This window comes from Notothenia rossii (genome assembly GCF_949606895.1).
Source record: "Notothenia rossii genome assembly, chromosome: 10".
NCBI classification, from domain to species: Eukaryota; Metazoa; Chordata; class Actinopteri; order Perciformes; family Nototheniidae; genus Notothenia; species Notothenia rossii.
The window spans coordinates 389924-414451 of NC_136908.1; the positions used below are offsets into that span (position 1 = coordinate 389924).

Genomic DNA, 24528 nt, shown 5'->3' on the forward strand with positions numbered 1-24528 from the left:
TGTGTAGAGCACCAGGTGTGTGTGTGTAGAGCACCAGGTGTGTGTGTGTAGAGCACCAGGTGTGTGTGTAGAGCACCAGGTGCGTGTGTAGAGCACCAGGTGCGTGTGTAGAGCACCAGGTGTGTGTGTAGAGCACCAGGTGTGTGTGTAGAGCACCAGGCGTGTAGAGCACCAGGTGTTAGTGTGTATGTAGGGCACCTGGTGTGTGTGTGTGTGTGTGTGTGTGTGTGTATAGACTACCAGGTGTGTGTGTGTGTGTGTGTGTGTGTGTGTGTGCGTGTGTGTAGAGCACCAGGTGTGTGTAGGGCACCAGGTATGTGTGTGTGTGTGTGTGTGTGTGTGTAGAGCACCAGGTGTGTGTGTAGGGAACATAGACTGTATTCACGCCATCTTTGTGACCGACTGACAGTTTGTTTACACTCGTCATGGCAGCGAACACAGCACATTTAAACGGGAAAGAGAGAGAGAGAGATATTTGTTAAAGACGGCGATTATTGGATGCGATCCCTATTTGCTACCCCCAACCGTATTTTGTTTATTGAATTCGGCTCAGTGTCTTCCCCAACTAACTTTTCCCGACATATATATTTATCTTGTTCACAATCCATCTCAATTCACCGGAGAGAGCCTGAAGGCTTTTAAGAGCACAGATGCATATCAATACGCTGTTGCCGGGTGGGTGAACGACACCAAGATATGGCATGTGGAGAAGACACACCTACATGTGGTCACAGCGAAGGTAAGTCATTTAACAACAATCATAAACCGTGTTATTATAGTTGTATTTATGTCTAAAGTGATGATGTTAGCTTGCTAGCCAGTTGCTAGCAAATGGTATTTCTATCTAACATCCTCACTCCAGCTGGCAGCTAGCTATATTGTTTTAAAGCACCATACTCTTCTTTCAATGACAAATGAATTCTTATTTTGTTCTTCATAAGCAAGAGGTCCCTGTTTGTTTCTCGATTCTCTGTCACTGGCTCTATCTTTACTTGTTTTTTGATGTCTTAAGGATATTGTATGTTGTAGCCTGCTGGAGCAGCCTGGGACTTCAGATATGAAATGCCAATCTGCGCTGTAGCTATTGTATTTGACAATAAACCTTTGAAACTTACATTTGTACAAGCTCAGGAGAGTTTAGCTTTTGTATGACAAAATTAATGTTCTGCATTTTTCACTTAACAGGTCAATCATCCCAGGCTTTGAACAGCAAACCAACATCTCCATGGATTGTGGTGCAGGAGGACGGGACAGTGGTGATGGCGCATTGTACATGCATGGCAGGGTTAGGAGAGGTTTGTTCCCACGCAGCAGCACTTATGTTTACAGTTTTGGCTGCTGTTGAGAAGAGAGAAAACCATGCACAGAGAAGCCATGCACATGGACACAGCCTAGCACTAAGATGATGAAGTACGATGAGGTGTCTAACATCATCGCCATTAAAGAACAAGTTCAAACCGAAGACCTGTTTCAGCACTTGAAACCATCTGCTGATGATTTCAAGTTATTCTGTGAACAACTCCACCAAAGTGAAGAACAAGAGACAAAGCCCAAGAAGTGCTATCCTGTGTGTCATTGAAGGCCATTCCCACAGATACACGCCAAAGACTGTACAACTGGATCTGCCAACACCCCTTACCAGTCTGTATCAAAGCAGCAGACTGCACTGCTAGAGGAGGGTGCCAAAGTCTTTGAGGAGCTGAATCTCACACCAGAGCAGGTGAGAAATACAAATGGCTTACGGTCAAATAAAAACGTGTCACAATGCTAAATCCTAAACATCACTAAATTCATCAAGAATAACTTTCTGATAATTACAGCTCTTTTGATAGTTCAATTCTTTTTGAGTGTTTGTTAGTTGAGGAGAAGAGCAGGACACAGAGTAGGTCGAGGGTCTGGTTTGAGCAGAGAGCAGGGAGAGTTACGGCCTCTTCCACGAGGCAGCCAAGACACAGAGCTCTTCGTCTTTGATTCAAAGAGGTTGCTATCCTCGCTCCTCTCAGTTTCCACTGAAGCCAGCAGGTATTTATACATTTAGGCAGCAAGACTAAATCATACATTCTTTCCACTACTTCATCATGAATAAATACAATAATTGAGTAACTAGATATTATGAGGGTAAATCAAGATGTTAACATTCTCATAACAGTATTTTAGGGACTTTTTAAAGTGATGAGTTTTTTTCCAAAATAACATTTTCCTCAGACGGGGTTTACAAAACGAGGACCCTGCCTACAAGTCTTACCTGGTGGCTATGCAAGATCACCATGAAGACATCAATGTTGCAGCATCAGGGCTCATGGATTGGTGCATCCCCAGATGGTGTCGTGACCTGCCATGAGCCTGGCATTTTAGAAATGAAGTGTCCTTTCAGCGCTACAGACCTCAGTCTACTTGAATGCACCAAAGACTCGCGGTTCTGCCTGACTGTCCCTGAGGGAGGTGTGATGAGCCTAAAGCTGAATCACAGCTATATGTATCAAGTGCAGGCACAAATGCGTGTCGCAGAGGTAATGTTCTGGGATTTTGTTGTGTGGACACCTCAAGAACTTTTTAAACAGCGCATCATGTTTGATGGCGCATTTTTTGATGTTGCCCATTCAAAGGTGGTAAACTTAATTAGAACGGGGATACTACCAGAGTTGTTGGGTAAATGGTTTACTGTGCCACGCCTCTCCCCCACTGCAACCTCTGACAAAGCATCTGAGGGACATTCAGAGGCTGACAATAAATAAGCTCTTCTCGTCAGACACTGGTCTTTTTCTTTTGTCTTCATGGTCAGGTTTTTGTTTACCCATTAAGCTTACATATTCATACACTGTAGATTGTGCAATAAATAACTGTATCTAATACTTGCAGATGCATTGTAGTATAAGTCGGAGTATTTAAAAAACCTCAAGGAACAAATACTTAGAAAAAGTGATGTTTATTAATTAAAAACTGGACATTTTAATGTATTAATTATAAAGATAATAGAGAGAAGATCCAACATACGGAGAAAAGGGAATACACAATAAGCATTTTGTTTCATTTAGCTGACGCTTTTATCAAAAGCGACTTACAAATAGTATCTATCTATTCTGTGGGTACCACAGATGGGCAGACATTACAAAGAGCACAGCAAGCTGTTACCATCGTGTCAAGGGCAGTAGGTTGTCCTCGAGTGGCTGCTTGGCAGAGAGACAGCGGGATGGTGCTCTGAAGGATGTGTATTTGTTCCTGACCAGGCCAATGACTCTTTCCACATGGATCCTGACGGCAGCGAGTCCCCTTGTGGATTCAAGCTCCAGTGGATGCAGCTGCTGCGTGCCTTTGGTCAATGCTGGTATTTTCAACTGTGCATTATACAGCCCCAGTGTCTTTCACGTTGAAGCCTCTATCGGCAAGAACAACTTCTCCTGGTGATCATTTCTCAAGATATGAGCAGTTTTCTGTAATGCACTTGTCGCTTGTGTCCCCCCCCCAGCCCTTTGACACAAAGGATGTAACACCCTGTGGTGTTATAGACATGAGATATTTGACAGTGTTGAGGTGCTTGTAGTAGGAGTATGTTTGTGCACGTGCTACAATAATCCCTGAAGCACATGGGCAGACTAACCTGAATGTGATCTGTTGAGGGCCAAAATATAAGTGGTGACAGTCTGACATACATGACATCTAAAGTATTGTTGAACATTCTGACAACACTGCTCTTAGACATATGAAAAAGATAAACACAAATATATAAAGGTAAGTTAAGCCTCATTCTCATCAGTGTTAATAAAAAGCTATGAAAGGGAGTCAGTCTTGGAGCGGCTTTCACAAACCCAGACAGGAAGCCAAAAACAACCATCATTTTAGCATAGCTTGGTAGGCCTGTTAGTTCCTCTACCATCTCATCATGTCCTTTGAAGGCTTCTTCATTGAAAGACAGCACATTCACTTTGTCCTCAAGGCAATTAACCTCAGCTCTTAATCGTGCACACTCGTTTGTCAATGCCTTGACTGTAGCTTGGCAGGCTGCATTTGAGCATGGTTCCACAATACCTGAGCTAAGAATGGCTGGAGAGTAACTGTGGTCATCTTTCACACATTCTACCTGTTCAACTATGATGTCAAGCCCAGTGGCATCACTGGTGCTGGAAGGTCCACAGTCTCATGGTCACTATCAGGAACCAAAGACTCAGTCCGTCTCCTTTTCATCTGCTGAGTATGCTCCAATCTGCTGGAGGCATAGATGCTTCTCTGCCGCTGTCCAGCTGACGTGTGCGCAAACAGGCTGGGGATGTAGTCAGGACTCATGGGGTTGTCATGTTTTCTTCCTAAGCAGACAGAGGCAGACATGGTAGAATATTAATGTGTGTAGAAGGCCTCCTAATAAGATAATGACAAGTATTACGATCCAACTTAGGTAAAAGTAGCAATAATACATGTAATATAAATACACAAGTAATTTAAGGCATGCATTCAATAATATTGAGAACGGCAATTTCTTTCTCAGTTTTCTGCCAGAAATGTGTCTTTTATTCAAATGCATTCGGTTTCAAGCGTAAAGGAACACAGAGCAAAACTAATGCATTCCTTTCAGAACTGGGAATATTGAGTGCTACGTTACCATTACACTGCTAACGGTAATATTATTCGGCAACTGAATTATCTATGTTGAAGTATTTAGAAAACTTATTTCTGACAAAAGAAGCTAAAAATAACAATAAGTGAAGAGCGTACCGGAAACAAAGTGTTGACTGCACGATCTGGAGTTAGATGTCGGCTGCCAGTGATCCCTTCTGATGGCAGCCAGACATTTATTACCACGGTCTAAGTCTTTGGGGATCGATACAAACTGAAGTCCGGGGTTCCTCTGGCGACTATTGTCACAGCCCACAGCACAACAAATCCCAGGCATATCCACAAACTTTATTATTCACGATGTGTCTTTCTCTGTTGCTTCCTCCGTGTTCTCTGTTGTTGTAATGACTTGCTGTGACCGGACACCAAAATGGCCGCGCTAGAATAGAGTGACGTCACGTGGTACCCATGAATATATAAATGGACGTAGGGTCCGTGACGTCACCCATAGGATTCTGCAGAGTTGCCGAGAAGCCCTTAGTAGGCGGAGTCGGCCACTAACGGCTCGACAGTGACGTCAGAGTTCAACTCCCGCCTGCTCCAAATAAGGGCAAAGAGGCGGAGCCGAGGCGGGACCTGCTGCCACCGAGCTGCAAGCTCCAGAGCTAGCTGAAGCTAACAAGCTAAGCTAACATGCTCCCCATCTGCACACTGCCGTGGTATTTTACGTTTCTAAGGTAAGCGGACATGAAACTATTCAGAAAAACTATAAATAATCATCTAAGTTTTTGAGTTTTTAGCATAAGACTTCAGAATCTTAAAATCCCTTAGCGTTTGTATGCAATTGTGCTAAATTCACACTGGAATCAAGCAAATATTAATATGTGTGCATGACATTAGTTATTTATATGTTGATATCACTTAACTATATGTTTAATACATTTAAGTCAAGCTAAGGTACATATGATGGTAGTTAGTGCTCTTACCTGTGAGGCCTCCTCCAAACAGCATAATAGAATTAGACAGATTATGAATGAACAGTATGAAGTTCATCAACATTGAAATATGTTATTATCAAAATAATATTGAACTGTTACAAAACGTAGTGCTACTGTAGAAGCTTGCTCTGTTGCCTCACTGAAAGAATAACTTTTACCACGTTTTTTACAGACAATATTGAGAGATAAATATTAGCAGTTCTCACTCTGTGTTAAATATCTTTGCCTTTAATACATTAAATTAGAAAGCTGACAAAATCACATTGCTAAATATCTAAATGTAACTTTTTGCACAGAAAAGACCCTGAACTTCACTGGTGTGTAGGTGATCTAGTATTGTTTAATGGAATGTATATCAGTGTATTAAAGTCAATACTTTATTCATTTAAACCAATATCTTTCTTGATTCTTTGTACAGTATGAAAACAGAGTCTTTGTACCTGAGCTGAAGTTCACTGCTGTGAAGAGTCCAGTTCTGTCTCTCACTCTCTGGTCCAGCCTGTCTGCATCACCTGGACACCTTAAACAAACAGATATATGTAAAGAACCATGTGTACAAACAATATAACTGATTCTCTTCTGTTGAACATGTTGGATTCTGTATTGTCCGAGTCAGGGTCCTTTTTATTTTACTGTAACTTTGGAAGAACAAAAGAAATGCAATGAATAAGCTTCATTTTAACTGAAGCACACATAACGTCTGATCTAATATGTTGAACAAATCATCCCTAAAGCATTGAGTAGGCTATTCATCGTCTTTAAATGCAGAACTTAAGTTACATGTGAGCCAGAGCCTTTTCTTATCAAGCTCCACTTTAGTGGAATCAGTTTCCAGTTTGTGTTCGGGCGGCAGACACCCTATCCGTTTTTAAGAGTGCGCTTAAGACCTTCCTTTTTGATAAAGCTTATAGTTATAGAATAATCAAATTAGAGTGCATTGACGTAGATACGTTGTGCCTCTTCACCTACACATTTGAGTTCTTACTCTTTGGTTAAATGGTTATTTTGTGTTTATAGAAAATGTTTTAGATCTTTGAGTTCATCTCATGAAAAATGGGAGCAAAAACAAAAGTGTTGCGTTTATATTTTTGTTCAGTGTAGGTGCAGAGAGGAGTTGGTTGCCCCAATGTAAATCCTAATGCGAGAGTTAAAGGACGGTCAACAATATAATGTACCTTGGTCAGTTTGGATTTATCGTGGCATCTATTCTTAATTAAAGTGATTTATTTTATTCAGTCATTTGTGTGTATGACGGTGTGGGACATTCCAAATGCTCCAAAAGTGAGCGCTCCACGAATGGACAACAGTTTGCCAGGGTCAAAGAAAACATTGTTAACATATTATTTTGTGCCACAAGAAGCAGAATGTTTGAACAGTTTGAATATATTTGTTGTTTACCTTTATCAGACCTCTCAGGCACCCACAGCCAGCGTCTGATCGGGTAAGACTCATTAAACATGTAATTATACCATGTAGGTTTGAAATGTGAACATGAAATCAATAAATCCCTTTGTGTGCACGTATTTCCTGGGTACAAATAGGATGGAGCACCAACCCCCTCCCAGGAAGAGGTCCAGTCTGCCCAGAACAGCTTCTATCGGTCAACGAGGTTGCCAGTTGCATCGTGACACAGTTGTTTGGTGTGTATCTTTATTTTACATGTGTTTGTTTGTTTAGCCTCCAATCACAGTGCATTTCCAGGAAGCAGAACACTTTCATACATTTCCAAATGACACCCACAACATCTGACATCTTAGTGAAGAAGATACAAAAAACACCCACAAACATTTTTCAAAGATCAGATTTTGTTTCTTGCATCCATTTCAAATGTGTACAAGGATTGTGCAGGAGTATAACAAAGTGCTGTTGTCAGTTTAGAACCCAATGTATTGAAAGAACAGGAAGAGGAGCGACATGCTTTTGTAAATATGACTGTCATGCATATATTATGTATTTGAAAATAATGATTCAACTGTCTTCTCACTGCAGCAACTACACAACTGTGAATGCACTTATCATTATCGATAGCCAGTCTGAGCCAGAAGACAAAATGGAGCAAAGATATTAATTGTTACTATAACCACTTAATGTTTCTGTTCTAAATCTTATTACTAGCTTCATCATTTAATATTACCACACATCCCTTTGTCTTTCCCAGCACAGGACACCTGACTGCGGAGGACATTGTTGGAGAACTCTCTGTAAAAAGAACATCTTGCAGCAGGTTCAATATGAATAGAGCCAATGCGTGGGATGGAGCAATCCGCGGCTTCAAAGGAGCCTTCAAAGGAGCCTTCAAAGGAGCCTCATTCACCCCTCTCATGAGATGTCAGTTCAGTTCACTGATGATGAGGGACACACTGAGGATGGAGGGGACACTGGTGGTCCCAAGCCTGAGTTCCTGACCCTCCTTATGGAATGCCTGAGAATGAAGGAAACATCACGTCAGCAACTGTTTGAGCCCCATGGCGGTGTGACTTTCCCAGCAGCTCACTGTCTCACGATCTGATTCTAAATGTTTAATGTTCTCTATAAAGATAGAACTAATACACAATTATGAATGTATAATATAAGCTGTATTTAATGCATTGGTCTACAATTTAATGATGGCTTCTACATATTTCACACAATGAAAAAATGTGTCCTTCATGCTGATAGCTAGTGTATGCATCTGCCAATCAGTGTTCTACACAGAGTCGTGTGTTGAATCCTTATTTCTGCATTTGAAACAGAAACAATAAAAACAAGTGAACTTACTGTTGTGTTCAACTTCTTCCACAAACTGTACATGTTGGCCACAGGAGCCACAGGACACTTGAACTGTCCCCAGGTGTTTGCCACAGGAGCCACAGGACACTTGAACTGTCCCCAGGTGTTTGCCACAGGAGCCACAGGACACTTGAACTGTCCCCAGGTGTTGGCCACAGGAGCCACAGGACACTTGAACTGTCCCCAGGTGTGGGCCACAGGAGCCACAGGACACTTGAACTGTCCCCAGGTGTTGGCCACAGGAGCCACAGGACACTTGAACTGTCCCCAGGTGTTGGCCACAGGAGCCACAGGACACTTGAACTGTCCCCAGGTGTTGGCCACAGGAGCCACAGGACACTTGAACTGTCCCCAGGTGTTGGCCACAGGAGCCACAGGACACTTGAACTGTCCCCAGGTGTTTGCCACAGGAGCCACAGGACACTTGAACTGTCCCCAAGTGTTTGCCACAGGAGCCACAGGACACTTGAACTGTCCCCAGGTGTTGGCCACAGGAGCCACAGGACACTTGAACTGTCCCCAGGTGTTGGCCACAGGAGCCACAGGACACTTGAACTGTCCCCAGGTGTTGGCCACAGGAGCCACAGGACACTTGAACTGTCCCCAGGTGTTTGCCACAGGAGCCACAGGACACTTGAACTGTCCCCAGGTGTTGGCCACAGGAGCCACAGGACACTTGAACTGTCCCCAGGTGTTGGCCACAGGAGCCACAGGACACTTGAACTGTCCCCAGGTGTTGGCCACAGGAGCCACAGGACACTTGAACTGTCCCCAGGTGTTTGCCACAGGAGCCACAGGACACTTGAACTGTCCCCAGGTGTTGGCCACAGGAGCCACAGGACACTTGAACTGTCCCCAGGTGTTGGCCACAGGAGCCACAGGACACTTGAACTGTCCCCAGGTGTTGGCCACAGGAGCCACAGGACACTTGAACTGTCCCCAGGTGTTGGCCACAGGAGCCACAGGACACTTGAACTGTCCCCAGGTGTTTGCCACAGGAGCCACAGGACACTTGAACTGTCCCCAGCTGTTGGCCACAGGAGCCACAGGACACTTGAACTGTCCCCAGGTGTTTGCCACAGGAGCCACAGGACACTTGAACTGTCCCCAGGTGTTGGCCACAGGAGCCACAGGACACTTGAACTGTCCCCAGGTGTTTGCCACAGGAGCCACAGGACACTTGAACTGTCCCCAGGTGTTGGCCACAGGAGCCACAGGACACTTGAACTGTCCCCAGGTGTTGGCCACAGGAGCCACAGGACACTTGAACTGTCCCCAGGTGTTTGCCACAGGAGCCACAGGACACTTGAACTGTGCCCAGCTGTTGGCCACAGGAGCCACAGGACACTTGAACTGTCCCCAGGTGTTGGCCACAGGAGCCACAGGACACTTGAACTGTCCCCAGGTGTTGGCCACAGGAGCCACAGGACACTTGAACTGTCCCCAGGTGTTGGCCACAGGAGCCACAGGACACTTGAACTGTCCCCAGGTGTTGGCCACAGGAGCCACAGGACACTTGAACTGTCCCCAGGTGTTGGCCACAGGAGCCACAGGACACTTGAACTGTCCCCAGGTGTTGGCCACAGGAGCCACAGGACACTTGAACTGTCCCCAGCTGTTGGCCACGGGAGCCACAGGACACTTGAACTGTCCCCAGGTGTTTGCCACAGGAGCCACAGGACACTTGAACTGTCCCCAGGTGTTGGCCACAGGAGCCACAGGACACTTGAACTGTCCCCAGGTGTTTGCCACAGGAGCCACAGGACACTTGAACTGTCCCCAGGTGTTGGCCACAGGAGCCACAGGACACTTGAACTGTCCCCAGGTGTTGGCCACAGGAGCCACAGGACACTTGAACTGTCCCCAGGTGTTTGCCACGGGAGCCACAGGACACTTGAACTGTCCCCAGGTGTTGGCCACAGGAGCCACAGGACACTTGAACTGTCCCCAGGTGTTTGCCACAGGAGCCACAGGACACTTGAACTGTCCCCAGGTGTTTGCCACAGGAGCCACAGGACACTTGAACTGTCCCCAGGTGTTGGCCACAGGAGCCACAGGACACTTGAACTGTCCCCAGGTGTGGGCCACAGGAGCCACAGGACACTTGAACTGTCCCCAGGTGTTGGCCACAGGAGCCACAGGACACTTGAACTGTCCCCAGGTGTTTGCCACAGGAGCCACAGGACACTTGAACTGTCCCCAGCTGTTGGCCACGGGAGCCACAGGACACTTGAACTGTCCCCAGGTGTTTGCCACAGGAGCCACAGGACACTTGAACTGTCCCCAGGTGTTGGCCACAGGAGCCACAGGACACTTGAACTGTCCCCAGGTGTTTGCCACAGGAGCCACAGGACACTTGAACTGTCCCCAGGTGTTGGCCACAGGAGCCACAGGACACTTGAACTGTCCCCAGGTGTTGGCCACAGGAGCCACAGGACACTTGAACTGTCCCCAGGTGTTGGCCACAGGAGCCACAGGACACTTGAACTGTCCCCAGGTGTTGGCCACAGGAGCCACAGGACACTTGAACTGTCCCCAGGTGTTGGCCACAGGAGCCACAGGACACTTGAACTGTCCCCAGGTGTTTGCCACAGGAGCCACAGGACACTTGAACTGTCCCCAGGTGTTGGCCACAGGAGCCACAGGACACTTGAACTGTCCCCAGGTGTTTGCCACAGGAGCCACAGGACACTTGAACTGTCCCCAGGTGTTGGCCACAGGAGCCACAGGACACTTGAACTGTCCCCAGGTGTTGGCCACAGGAGCCACAGGACACTTGAACTGTCCCCAGGTGTTGGCCACAGGAGCCACAGGACACTTGAACTGTCCCCAGGTGTTGGCCACAGGAGCCACAGGACACTTGAACTGTCCCCAGGTGTTGGCCACAGGAGCCACAGGACACTTGAACTGTCCCCAGGTGTTTGCCACAGGAGCCACAGGACACTTGAACTGTCCCCAGGTGTTGGCCACAGGAGCCACAGGACACTTGAACTGTCCCCAGGTGTTTGCCACAGGAGCCACAGGACACTTGAACTGTCCCCAGGTGTTGGCCACAGGAGCCACAGGACACTTGAACTGTCCCCAGGTGTTGGCCACAGGAGCCACAGGACACTTGAACTGTCCCCAGGTGTTGGCCACAGGAGCCACAGGACACTTGAACTGTCCCCAGGTGTTTGCCACAGGAGCCACAGGACACTTGAACTGTCCCCAGCTGTTGGCCACAGGAGCCACAGGACACTTGAACTGTCCCCAGGTGTTTGCCACAGGAGCCACAGGACACTTGAACTGTCCCCAGGTGTTGGCCACAGGAGCCACAGGACACTTGAACTGTCCCCAGGTGTTGGCCACAGGAGCCACAGGACACTTGAACTGTCCCCAGGTGTTTGCCACAGGAGCCACAGGACACTTGAACTGTCCCCAGGTGTTTGTGTGCTTCCAGACTAGGCGAGGACACTATCGATACTGACTCAGCAATCACTGTAAGTTATATTCTTGTTTAAATAGACTTCTCTGTTTCATTTATTCTACTCTGTATAATTGTTCTGTAGTTATTGTAGCTAAAACGGCGATTTCTGAGAGATTTTAAAATCTCAGATCTGCTCAACTCCAGGCGTAACTCAGGTCTCAGTGAGTCACGCCCCTCAAGTGTGCATTTCAATAGGCAGGAAGACTCTGCTGTCGCCCATCAGCAGAAAATAGTTAACTAATTACAGGGGCGTGCCCCCAAAGCTGTGAGAACTGAGCAATCAGGTATCCATCTTAGGTTGCGTTTTTCCTGCAGCGTCAGCTTCAGCGTCAGCCAGACGAAGACTGACAAAGACATTAAGAGTCCTGTGGGAGTAAGACTGACAAAGACATTAAGAGTCCTGTGGGAGTCACGTGGGAGGCAAAGAGGAGGCAAATCCTACTCTGATTGCGCCAAGTATCGCTGGTGTTATTTAGTTTTATTCAATTCTCTTGGGTTCTCTAGCCCCTCATGCTATAATCATGTGTATTTTCTGCATTCCTGTTCATGTGTCTTCTCGCAATTATCACTGGCCCCGTGTTTCTCCTAATCGATCTCACCGGCCTGCTCTCGTCTATCCCACATGCTCCACTGAGATCCAACATCTCGTTTCAGGGGGCCTGTGGAACTGCCAGTCAGCTGTTCCTAAGGCTGACTTCATCTCTGGCTACGCTTCCCTGCAGTCTCTGGATTTCCTTGCTCTCACGGAGACCTGGATCACTCCATCCAACACATCCACCCCAGCAGCTCTCTCCACAGCATATTCCTTCTCCCATACACCCAGACCCTCTGGCAGAGGAGGTGGCACTGGTCTCCTGCTCTCTCCCAAATGGAGCTTTTCCCTCTTCAAGCTACCTAATTTCACTCCTTCCACCTTTGAATTCCATGCCGTCACAGTAACCCATCCTATACAATTAACCATTGTTGTTCTCTACCGTCCACCAGGCGCCTTGGGGGACTTCTTGGAGGAGTTAGATAATCTCCTCTCACACATCCCTGAAACTGGCCCTCCCGCTGTACTTCTCGGAGATTTCAACCTCCAGACAGGGAAGATATCTGAACTAACATCTCTGTTAACCACCTTTGCTTTCTCACTGTCTCCATCCCCACCAACTCATAAAGCTGGCAATGTCCTTGATCTCATATTCTCAAGGGACTGCTCTACTTCTAACCTCTCTGTAAACCCGCTCCACACATCCGATCACTTCTTCATTTCATTCTCTCTACCCCTTTCCAAACATAACAACCTCATCTCTTCTAACTCTGCTCCTGTCCGCCGTAACCTCCGTTCCCTCTCCCCCTCTACCTTTGCCTCATCGGTGCTCTCAGCCCTCCCTTCCTCTGACTCGTTCCAACTCCTGCCTCCAAACACTGCTGCAAAAACTCTCCTCTCGACTCTCTCATCCTCTCTGGACTTTCTCTGTCCTCTCACATCGCGGCCGGCTCGTCAGTCCCCTCCTGCTCCCTGGCTAAATGATGCACTGCGTGCTAATAGAACCATCCTTCGGGCAGCAGAGCGGAAATGGTGGAAATCCAAACACCATGACGACCTCCTAACCTATCAGGCTCTCCTCTCCTCTTTCTCTGCTTCCATCTCTCAGGCAAAAAGCACTTTCTTTCAAGATAAGATCCAATCTTCCTATTCCAATCCCAAAAAACTATTTTCTATCTTCTCCACCCTCTTGGACCCCCCCAAAGCACCTCCCCCCTCCTCCCTTCTGTCAAGCGACTTTGTTAACCATTTTGAAAAAAAGGTTGATGATATTCGCTCTTCTTTTTCTGACTCACCTTTACTCACCGCTGGGTCACCAGACCCTCCCTTCACCCACACACTGACCTCCTTCTCCCCTCTCTCTCCAAGTGAGGTTCTTACCCTCGTTACCTCTGCCCGTCCTACCACCTGTTCTCTGGACCCTATCCCCTCAAACCTCCTTCAGACTATCGCTCCTGATATTCTACCATTTCTCACCCATTTCATCAACACTTCTCTAACTTCTGGTCACTTTCCAAACAGTCTCAAGGAGGCAAGAGTAAACCCTCTCCTAAAGAAACCCACTCTCAACCCGTCTGATGTTAGAAACTACAGGCCCGTCTCTCTCCTCCCGTTCCTGTCTAAAACACTTGAACGCGCTGTCTTTAAACAACTCTCCTCTTATCTCCATCAGAACAACCTTCTGGATCCGCACCAGTCTGGTTTCAAGGCAGGTCACTCAACAGAAACAGCTCTCCTTGCTGTCTCTGACAAACTGCACACTGCTAAAGCAGCCTCCCTCTCCTCTGTCATCATCCTTCTGGACCTGTCTGCTGCATTCGACACGGTGAACCATTGGATCCTCCTTCACACTCTCCAAGAACTTGGAGTTTCAGGCACTGCACTTTCCCTCCTCACCTCATACCTCAACGACCGCACCTACAGGGTTACTTGGAGAGGGTCCGAGTCCGACCCTTGTCAATTAACTACAGGGGTCCCTCAGGGCTCGGTTCTTGGTCCCCTCCTCTTCTCCCTGTACACAAACTCGCTCGGGTCTGTCATTAGCCCGCATGGTTTTTCATACCACTGCTACGCTGACGACACCCAACTAATTCTGTCCTTTCCCCGCTCAGAGACCCAGGTCGTCGCACGCATCTCTGCTTGCCTAGCAGACATCTCTCGGTGGATGTCTGCTCATCACCTCAAGCTCAACCTTGACAAGACTGAACTGCTCTTCCTTCCGGGAAAAGATTGTCCCACTCTTGACCTAACAATCAACATCGGCACCTCTGTTGTTTCCCCGACTCAGACTGCAAGGAATCTGGGTGTGGTCCTAGATAACAAACTGTCCTTCACTGCAAACATCGCTGCTACAACCCGCTGCTGAAGATACACGCTTTACAACATCAGGAGGATACGTCCCCAGCTGACCCAGACATCAGCGCAGATTCTGGTCCAGGCTCTCGTCATCTCACGCCTAGACTACTGCAACTCCCTCCTGGCTGGTCTACCTGCATGTGCCATCCGACCTCTGCAGCTCATCCAGAATGCAGCGGCTCGTCTGGTCTTCAACCTTCCCAAATTCTCCCATACCACACCGCTCCTCCGCTCCCTTCACTGGCTTCCAGTAACTGCTAGAATCCACTTCAAGACACTGGTACTTGCGTACCATGCTGCGAATGGATCTGGCCCTTCCTACATCCAGGACATGGTTAAACCGTACACCCCAGCACGTGCACTCCGCTCTGCATCAGCCAAACAGCTCGCTGCACCCGCACTCCGAGGGGGACCCAAGTTCCCGTCAGCAGAAACACGTGGGTTTGCTATCCTGGCTCCAAAATGGTGGAATGAGCTCCCCATTGAAATCAGGACAGCAGATAGCTTACACATCTTCTTCAGACTGAAAACTCATCTCTTTAGACTCCACTTCCAGAGATAGAATTACTAACAAAGCACTTATATACTAATAAAGGGCTGGCTTTCTAAATGCCAGTTGAGTAGCACTTGAAATGTTTGGCTCTATGAAACCTGATGTACTTATATGATTCTGTTTTCTTCAAGGTTGTATCTTCCTGGTCGAATGCACTTATTGTAAGTCGCTTTGGATAAAAGCGTCAGCTAAATGCAATGTAATGTAAATGTAATGTTTGCCACAGGAGCCACAGGACACTTGAACTGTCCCCAGCTGTTGGCCACGGGAGCCACAGGACACTTGAACTGTCCCCAGGTGTTGGCCACAGGAGCCACAGGACACTTGAACTGTCCCCAGGTGTTGGCCACAGGAGCCACAGGACACTTGAACTGTCCCCAGGTGTTTGCCACAGGAGCCACAGGACACTTGAACTGTCCCCAGGTGTTTGCCACAGGAGCCACAGGACACTTGAACTGTCCCCAGGTGTTGGCCACAGGAGCCACAGGACACTTGAACTGTCCCCAGGTGTTGGCCACAGGAGCCACAGGACACTTGAACTGTCCCCAGGTGTTGGCCACAGGAGCCACAGGAGCCACAGGACACTTGAACTGTCCCCAGGTGTTTGCCACAGGAGCCACAGGACACTTGAACTGTCCCCAGGTGTTTGCCACAGGAGCCACAGGACACTTGAACTGTCCCCAGGTGTTGGCCACAGGAGCCACAGGACACTTGAACTGTCCCCAGGTGTTGGCCACAGGAGCCACAGGACACTTGAACTGTCCCCAGGTGTTGGCCACAGGAGCCACAGGACACTTGAACTGTCCCCAGGTGTTGGCCACAGGAGCCACAGGAGCCACAGGACACTTGAACTGTCCCCAGGTGTTGGCCACAGGAGCCACAGGACACTTGAACTGTCCCCAGGTGTTTGCCACAGGAGCCACAGGACACTTGAACTGTCCCCAGGTGTTGGCCACAGGAGCCACAGGACACTTGAACTGTCCCCAGGTGTTGGCCACAGGAGCCACAGGACACTTGAACTGTCCCCAGGTGTTGGCCACATGAGCCACAGGACACTTGAACTGTCCCCAGGTGTTGGCCACAGGAGCCATAGGACACTTGAACTGTCCCCAGGTGTTGGCCACAGGAGCCACAGGACACTTGAACTGTCCCCAGGTGTTGGCCACAGGAGCCACAGGACACTTGAACTGTCCCCAGGTGTTGGCCACAGGAGCCACAGGAGCCACAGGACACTTGAACTGTCCCCAGGTGTTTGCCACAGGAGCCACAGGACACTTGAACTGTCCCCAGGTGTTGGCCACAGGAGCCACAGGACACTTGAACTGTCCCCAGGTGTTGGCCACAGGAGCCACAGGACACTTGAACTGTCCCCAGGTGTTGGCCACAGGAGCCACAGGAGCCACAGGACACTTGAACTGTCCCCAGGTGTTTGCCACAGGAGCCATAGGACACTTGAACTGTCCCCAGGTGTTGGCCACAGGAGCCATAGGACACTTGAACTGTCCCCAGGTGTTGGCCACAGGAGCCACAGGACACTTGAACTGTCCCCAGGTGTTGGCCACAGGAGCCACAGGAGCCACAGGACACTTGAACTGTCCCCAGGTGTTTGCCACAGGAGCCACAGGACACTTGAACTGTCCCCAGGTGTTGGCCACAGGAGCCACAGGACACTTGAACTGTCCCCAGGTGTTGGCCACAGGAGCCACAGGACACTTGAACTGTCCCCAGGTGTTGGCCACAGGAGCCACAGGAGCCACAGGACACTTGAACTGTCCCCAGGTGTTGGCCACAGGAGCCACAGGACACTTGAACTGTCCCCAGGTGTTGGCCACAGGAGCCACAGGACACTTGAACTGTCCCCAGGTGTTTGCCACAGGAGCCACAGGACACTTGAACTGTCCCCAGGTGTGGGCCACAGGAGCCACAGGACACTTGAACTGTCCCCAGGTGTTGGCCACAGGAGCCACAGGACACTTGAACTGTCCCCAGGTGTTGGCCACAGGAGCCACAGGACACTTGAACTGTCCCCAGGTGTTGGCCACAGGAGCCACAGGACACTTGAACTGTCCCCAGGTGTTTGCCACAGGAGCCACAGGACACTTGAACTGTCCCCAGGTGTTTGCCACAGGAGCCACAGGACACTTGAACTGTCCCCAGGTGTTGGACACAGGAGCCACAGGACACTTGAACTGTCCCCAGGTGTTGGCCACAGAAAGGACAAAACATGGCCGCCTGAAAACACATACATTGATGTATTAAATCCATTTAATCAAGTCAATCAAAAACACACAGTCTAAATAGTGGTTAGCTGAATAAATAGAAAGATACATCATGTTGAATCTGTGTTTAGTCTCTCTCTCTCCTTGAATGTCTTCTCTATATTTGTTCTTGAGCATGTCTAATGCACACTATCCTGTCATTACTTTGTCCCTCTTCACATTTGATCACTTCTCTCTCTCTCTCTCTCTCTCTCTCTCTCTCTCTCTCTCTCTCTCTCTCAATTCAATAGCTTTATTAGCATGACCATAGTTACAGGCAATTGCTAAAGCTCTGTATTGCAACATCTAAACACAAATACATAAATAAAAACAAACTGCTAAGAATTCAAATGTCCTTTTTCCGCGGTGCTCACTATGGCCCGTGTTATTTGCCTGCACTTGATTTGTCATCTCTTTTAACAATGTTCTTCCCTCACTTTATCTTCTCTTCACATGAAGCTCTCCTCAGCTGGTGTAGTAGTTAGGCACGCTAACGCTAGCTATATAAATATGGCGCTCTATGTATAAAAACAAAACAAAACTTATCTTCTTATATCTTTCTCCACTTAAATGAACTTTCTTTCCTCATGTCTGGTCATACACAAGCGGCAAACTCTGGGGAAGAGCCGGGACGCTAATGAAGAAGTGCCTCAAACTGCAGTTCATCTAGTGGCCAGTAGGAGCAGTCTGCAGAAGGGAGCAATTTCCATAGACCCCCATGTTAAAATGCCCAACTTTACAGCAGAAATAAACATGTTTACATCGTGGTTCAAAAAACCATATTCTCTGTATAGTTAGATCCCCCCTTCATGAATATGGATTGGGGGAGGGTGAATTTTTTCTCAAATCATCTGTTTAATTAATATTAAGCCTTAAAGCTTGTGCATAAATTAGGGCGTGGTCACTTTGATGGACATGTACATGCCTCACTGTCAGCTAACAGCAACTTGTCCACTCTGCTAGGCTACAACCATAGAGGCTACAACGTTAGTTAGTCATAGTACTGTACTTGACCCTTTAGCTTTAGCCGTGTTCGTGGTGATTGTGCCTTTTAGGGAATATTGTTACAAATACCAGACAATTAAGATGTCGTGCTATGCGCTTGAATGTACTACAGAACTTCCAAGAAGTCTAAAATGATAATATTATACATGTCCCGTTCGCAGGTGTTTGTGTGCTTGGTAGCTTAGCTTGTTACTTATTAGCCAGCTAAGGACGTAACCCTTTATACTATATACATGTTAGTTTATGATTCAGCCTTGGGTAAGACTTTTATAGTCTATGGCTATGACGCCCATAATGCTAAACGGGAGCAAATGTTAATAGGGGACCCAATTATCCCAGTGGTGGCCGCCGGAGCTAACGGAGCCGCAGGGGGCTAGCTCTAGCCGGCGTCCCGGAGCTAGCCCACTGCGGCTCCGTTAGGTCCGGGCGGTGGAGTCCGTCTTTTCTTAACGTGTGAATGACAAGCATTCAGAATAACAAAACATAGCTAATTCTCTTGCAGATTGTCTCATTGATTATGAGTGTAGCGTTTATATAGGGGAACTACACTGTTAGCAGTAACTTGGTATGCACGTATTACATGTTAGCTTAGCTTCTTAGCCTGAGCTAGCTCTGTTTACTTCCAGTTCGGAGGCAGCAGGTCCCGCCTCGGCTCCGCCTCTTTGCCCTTATTTGGAGCAGGCGGGATTAGACTCTGACGTCGCTGTCGAGCCGTTAGTTTCCGACTCCGCCTACTAAGTTCTTCTCGGCAACTCTGCAGAATCCTATGGCTGACGTCACGGACAATAATTCCATTTATATACAGTCTATGGTCATACATCAATCCGTTCCACGTAGCGCGTCCCCTAGAGGCCTGGAGCACTTCCGGAATGTTTTTCTTTGTAATGTTTTTTTTTTTTTGTAATGTCTTTTTTTTGTAATGTCTTTTTTTTTGTAATGTCTTTTTTTTGGTAATGTCTTTTTTTTTGTAATGTGTTTTTCGGTTGCTTTTGACTTTTCATATCGTTTTTCTATTTGCAGCGTTTTTCTGTTGTATTTGTTTTCAGGGTTTGTTGGTTTTTCATTTCTTTATTTGCAGGTGTTTGCTTATGTGTGTGTTTTTGGCCGTTGTTTAGCGTTTGCACCTGCCGGCTACCGTACTTGATCCCTGCCGAGTCGACGCACGACTGTGATTGATGTCAGTGCCAAAAAACTTCTTAGGAGCAATGCGCTCATGGTGTGGCGCATACATCTTAGTTCCTACCCTTTCCCCTCACCCTATCCTAAGGGAGTGCATGTATGTAGACACGTTAGTTTAGCTGCTATAGGCTTGGACTGTTGGGGGGGGGTCACCTTACTTCTTCTTTCTGTCTGTCTGTACCTGAGTACTCTCATGTTCCGACTAACCCAGCTTCCCCCAAATCTCTTTTTGGTGTCCATATATACGCCGGGATCCTGAGTCGAGGCTGATCCTGTTGCTGTGGTCTTGAGTTCTGGATCCTCTATCCTGAGTCCTGGACTTCGAGTCGTGGCTGAACCTGTCTCTGCGGTCCTGCCTGACTAGGGGTGGGTACCGAGAACCGGTACTAAGTCAATACCGGTACCTGATTGGACGGTATCGGTATACCGTTAAGCCGCTGGACAAACGGTGCTGCTATCGGTATATCTGTTACGTCTACTTCCTTAGTTTAACTTTAAACCATTCTGGTTGGTTGGGAACCCTCATCCCGTGTGATGTATCCGGTTTGAGACTCCTCTGATTGGCCACTGTAAATGCCACTCGTCCTCTCTCTCAACAGCGCTCTTATTATTGTTGTGAGACTCCTGCAGGCATGGCGGACAGAGCGAAGTAATCCAAGGTCTGGGTGCACTTTAAAAAATGTAGGCGATAGTGCAAGGTGCAATCTATGTACTCAATGAGTTGCTTGTAAAGGGGGTGACACAAGCAACTTAATGAAGCATTGCAAACGAGACACTCATTGAATCTAAAACGGTGCAGCGTATTTGACAGCCTAAATGTGGTCAATGTGGCTGCTAGCGATACTGCTAGTGCTAATAGTGCTAGCAGTAGCACGCTAACAACGTCCTCCTCAGTGCAACCTGGTACGATTTGCGGGCCGTGTGTAAATGTGACCTGAGCGAAGGCTCGCAGGCAGGTTAGCTGCTGCACGGGTAATATGTTTTGCTTACCTGAGTGCAGTCTTGCAGGCACATCGCCTTGTCTTTTTTTTGTTTATTAACACTGACAGTGTATTAACGTGAGCTCCTACACCTATAATAATTTGGCCTTTCATTGAATGCTTTATAAACCAGTTAAACTTACAGATGTCATTGTGAATTAGAAAACTGCATTTAAAGGTTAAAGGTCAACGTTTCAATGTATGGTTCAGCAATCGTTGGCCGTTTTCTAGGAATTGACATATTTTAATCTCAAATACTTTGTTCTCTGTTTAAACCTTCAGACACATGTTGACGTGTTTCAGTTCAGCACATCATTTATTTTGTGATGATTTAAAAGTACAATCCAGAATAATATACGTACTCGTCTTTATCTTTTTGCCATCTTAGCCTTTTGACCAATGTCTTCATATCACAGTTTTGCATGATGTCACTGAAGGACAATGTTTTAAGGATCTCCTGTGGAGCTGGCTGTCAGTTTGAAATGTCTGGATGAAGATGGAACTGATTTACAAATGTTAAAAAAAGCCTCTTTTCATCCTCTGTCTGAGGGAAAACCCCAAAGAGCATGACAGGGCGAGCCACGCCCCTTTAAGTTATTATTTATTCATGTCTGCTTCTGAGAAGCTAGTGTATAAGTTATTCAGTTATTTCTGCAAGAAAATTACAATACAATTACTGTTTAATCTTCACATCTTATTTTCATGTCTATAATTTTGAGCACTAAGGACAGAGGGACTGAGGACAGAGGGTGTGAGGACAGAGGGTGTGAGGACAGAGGGTCTAAGGACAGAGGGTCTAAGGACAGAGGGTGTGAGGACAGAGGGTCTAAGGACAGAGGGTCTAAGGACAGAGGGTCTAAGGACAGAGGGTGTGAGGACAGAGGGTGTGAGGACAGAGGGTGTGAGGACAGAGGGTCTAAGGACAGAGGGTCTAAGGACAGAGGGTCTGAGGACAGAGGGTCTAAGGACAGAGGGTCTAAGGACAGAGGGTCTGAGGACAGAGGGACTGAGGACAGAGGGTGTAAGGACAGAGGGTGTGAGGACAGAGGGTGTGAGGACAGAGGGTCTAAGGACAGAGGGTCTAAGGACAGAGGGTCTGAGGACAGAGGGTCTGAGGACAGAGGGTGTGAGGACAGAGGGTCTAAGGACAGAGGGTCTAAGGACAGAGGGTCTGAGGACAGAGGGTCTAAGGACAGAGGGTCTGAGGACAGAGGGTCTGAGGACAGAGGGTCTAAGGACAGAGGGTCTAAGGACAGAGGGTCTGAGGACAGAGGGTCTGAGGGCAGAGGGTGTGAGGACAGAGGGTCTAAGGACAGAGGGTCTAAGGACAGAGGGTCTGAGGACAGAGGGTCTGAGGACAGAGGGTGTGAGGACAGAGGGTCTAAGGACAGAGGGTCTAAGGACAGAGGGTCTGAGGACAGAGGGTGTGAGGACAGAGGGTCTAAGGACAGAGGGTCTAAGGACAGAGGGTCTAAGGACAGAGGGTCTGAGGACAGAGGGTCTAAGGACAGAGGGTGTGAGGACAGAGGGTCTAAGGACAGAGGGTCTAAGGACAGAGGGTCTGAGGACAGAGGGTCTGAGGACAGAGGGTGTGAGGACAGAGGGTCTAAGGACAGAGGGTCTAAGGACAGAGGGTCTGAGGACAGAGGGTCTAAGGGCAGAGGGTGTGAGGACAGAGGGTCTAAGGACAGAGGGTCTAAGGACAGAGGGTCTGAGGACAGAGGGTCTGAGGACAGAGGGTCTAAGGACAGAGGGTCTAAGGACAGAGGGTCTAAGGACAGAGGGTCTAAGGACAGAGGGTCTGAGGACAGAGGGTGTGAGGACAGAGGGTCTAAGGACAGAGGGTCTAAGGACAGAGGGTCTGAGGACAGAGGGTCTAAGGACAGAGGGTCTGAGGACAGAGGGTCTAAGGACAGAGGGTCTGAGGACAGAGGGTCTGAGGACAGAGGGTCTAAGGACAGAGGGTCTAAGGACAGAGGGTCTGAGGACAGAGGGTGTGAGGACAGAGGGTCTAAGGACAGAGGGTCTAAGGACAGAGGGTCTGAGGACAGAGGGTCTAAGGACAGAGGGTCTAAGGACAGAGGGTCTGAGGACAGAGGGACTGAGGACAGAGGGTGTAAGGACAGAGGGTGTGAGGACAGAGGGTGTGAGGACAGAGGGTCTAAGGACAGAGGGTCTGAGGACAGAGGGTCTGAGGACAGAGGGTCTAAGGACAGAGGGTCTAAGGACAGAGGGTCTGAGGACAGAGGGTCTGAGGACAGAGGGTCTAAGGACAGAGGGTCTGAGGACAGAGGGTCTGAGGACAGAGGGTGTGAGGACAGAGGGTCTAAGGACAGAGGGTCTAAGGACAGAGGGTCTGAGGACAGAGGGTCTAAGGGCAGAGGGTGTGAGGACAGAGGGTCTAAGGACAGAGGGTCTAAGGACAGAGGGTCTGAGGACAGAGGGTCTGAGGACAGAGGGTCTGAGGACAGAGGGTCTAAGGACAGAGGGTCTGAGGACAGAGGGTCTGAGGACAGAGGGTGTGAGGACAGAGGGTCTAAGGACAGAGGGTCTAAGGACAGAGGGTCTGAGGACAGAGGGTCTAAGGACAGAGGGTCTAAGGACAGAGGGTCTGAGGACAGAGGGTCTAAGGGCAGAGGGTGTGAGGACAGAGGGTCTAAGGACAGAGGGTCTAAGGACAGAGGGTCTAAGGACAGAGGGTCTGAGGACAGAGGGTGTGAGGACAGAGGGTCTAAGGACAGAGGGTCTAAGGACAGAGGGTCTGAGGACAGAGGGTCTAAGGACAGAGGGTCTGAGGACAGAGGGTCTGAGGACAGAGGGTCTAAGGACAGAGGGTCTGAGGACAGAGGGTCTGAGGACAGAGGGTCTGAGGATCTCTAGATGAATGCGACGAAGCAATTCATGCCGTTTTATTGTTTTTAACGTTGAAATGACAAGTGCAACTGGTGAAGATGAAGTTGTTGTGAGTACCCTTTTCAAGACGACAATTCAGTGAAAAGACGGACATTATAATGCCGCGGAGGGGGGCCGGCGGGGGGTGTGTGTGTCTACAGAAGGTCCAGTTGTGAGACACGGTTCGCTCGCCACTACAATAAAGATATCATCTGTTCAGAGGGTTTATATAAATATAAAGTAATATGTATTACCTTTCAGAGGAAACGTCTTCGAGCTCCTTTACGCTCACATTTCTCCTCTCATCAAACATGACTGTATAAATTAATCATGTTCCAGCTGTGTGTGTGTGTGTGTGTGTGTGTGTGTGTGTGTGTGTGTGTGTGTGTGTGTGTGTGTGTGTGTGTGTGTGTGTGTGTGTGTGTGTGTGTGTGTGTGTGTGTGTGTGTGTGTGTGTGTGTGTGTGTGTGTGTGTGTGTGTGTGTGTGTGTGTGTGTGTGTGTGTGTGTGTGTGTGTCTCTCGCTCTCTCTCCCTCTCATGATGCTGCAGCTGCTCCGGCTCTCGGTCCAGCAGAAGCTTCTGGTCCTCCTGGAGGACCTCCTTCAGCTGCTGGAGGAACACACGGATCCTCCGGAGCTGAGAGCGATGCTCAGCGAGCGGCTGGCGGCGGCAGAGCAGCAGATATTCGGGGAGTTTGAGGAGAGCGTGAAGGGGTTCGAGGAGCGAGAGGAGCGCAGAGAGAGAGACATCCAGAGGCTGGAGGCCGTGCTGAGGGAGCCCAGAGTGCTTCTGCGCAGAGCAGGTCAGTGCTGCTAATGCTAGCTCCGGAGGATAATGCTAATGTTACCTAACGTTAACGTTAGCTCTGGAGGTTAATGCTGTTAATGCTAACGTTAGCTCCGGAGGTTAACGCTGTTAATGCTAAGGTTAGCTCCGGAGGTTAATGCTGTTAATGCTAACGTTAGCTCCAGATGTTAATGCTGTTAATGCTA

At 48.2% G+C, this 24528-nt stretch overlaps 2 protein-coding genes and 1 long non-coding RNA gene across 4 annotated transcripts in view; 2 read left to right on the forward strand and 1 right to left on the reverse strand.

Moving 5' to 3' along the window:
- Positions 1-2919: 2919 nt before the first annotated feature.
- Positions 2920-23917, reverse strand: LOC307020991 (uncharacterized protein). Of its 2 annotated transcripts, XM_079652687.1 has the most exons (3): positions 23790-23917; positions 5987-6066; positions 2920-4301 (listed from the first exon to the last, which is right to left on the reverse strand). In XM_079652687.1, exons 1-3 carry the CDS (start codon positions 23846-23848, stop codon positions 4087-4089), a joined length of 354 nt encoding a protein of 117 aa, XP_079508813.1. In that variant the 5' UTR covers positions 23849-23917; the 3' UTR covers positions 2920-4086. The 2 variants fall into 2 exon arrangements, 1 of the variants encoding a protein (XP_079508813.1); XR_013803055.1 differs by lacking the exons at positions 5987-6066; positions 23790-23917 and adding an exon at positions 4708-5843.
- On the forward strand, positions 5840-8186 carry LOC307020993. Its single transcript, XR_013803056.1, has 2 exons — positions 5840-7186; positions 7705-8186. It is a non-coding gene; the product is annotated as an uncharacterized lncRNA (long non-coding RNA).
- Positions 23918-24052: 135 nt separating the features above from the next.
- The window catches only part of LOC307020990 (uncharacterized protein), a 3985-nt gene continuing 3509 nt past the window's right edge, over positions 24053-24528 (forward strand). The window contains exon 1 of the mRNA XM_079652686.1: positions 24053-24338. Within this exon, the coding sequence (XP_079508812.1) occupies positions 24074-24338 (265 nt within the window). The 5' untranslated portion in view covers positions 24053-24073. The remainder of the gene's footprint in view (positions 24339-24528) is intronic.

What these genes read in the sequence shown, in the direction of transcription:
- LOC307020991 (XM_079652687.1), bottom strand. Translation starts at nt 23,848, where the DNA reads ATGTTTGATGAGAGGAGAAATGTGAGCGTAAAGGAGCTCGAAGACGTT. An exon ending in GAAGACGTTTCCTCTGAAAG is followed by an intron (nt 6,067 to 23,789) that starts GTAATACATATT and finishes TGTTTGTTTAAG; the next exon opens with GTGTCCAGGTGATGCAGACA. An exon ending in AGCAGTGAACTTCAGCTCAG is followed by an intron (nt 4,302 to 5,986) that starts GTACAAAGACTC and finishes CTGTCTGCTTAG; the next exon opens with GAAGAAAACATGACAACCCC.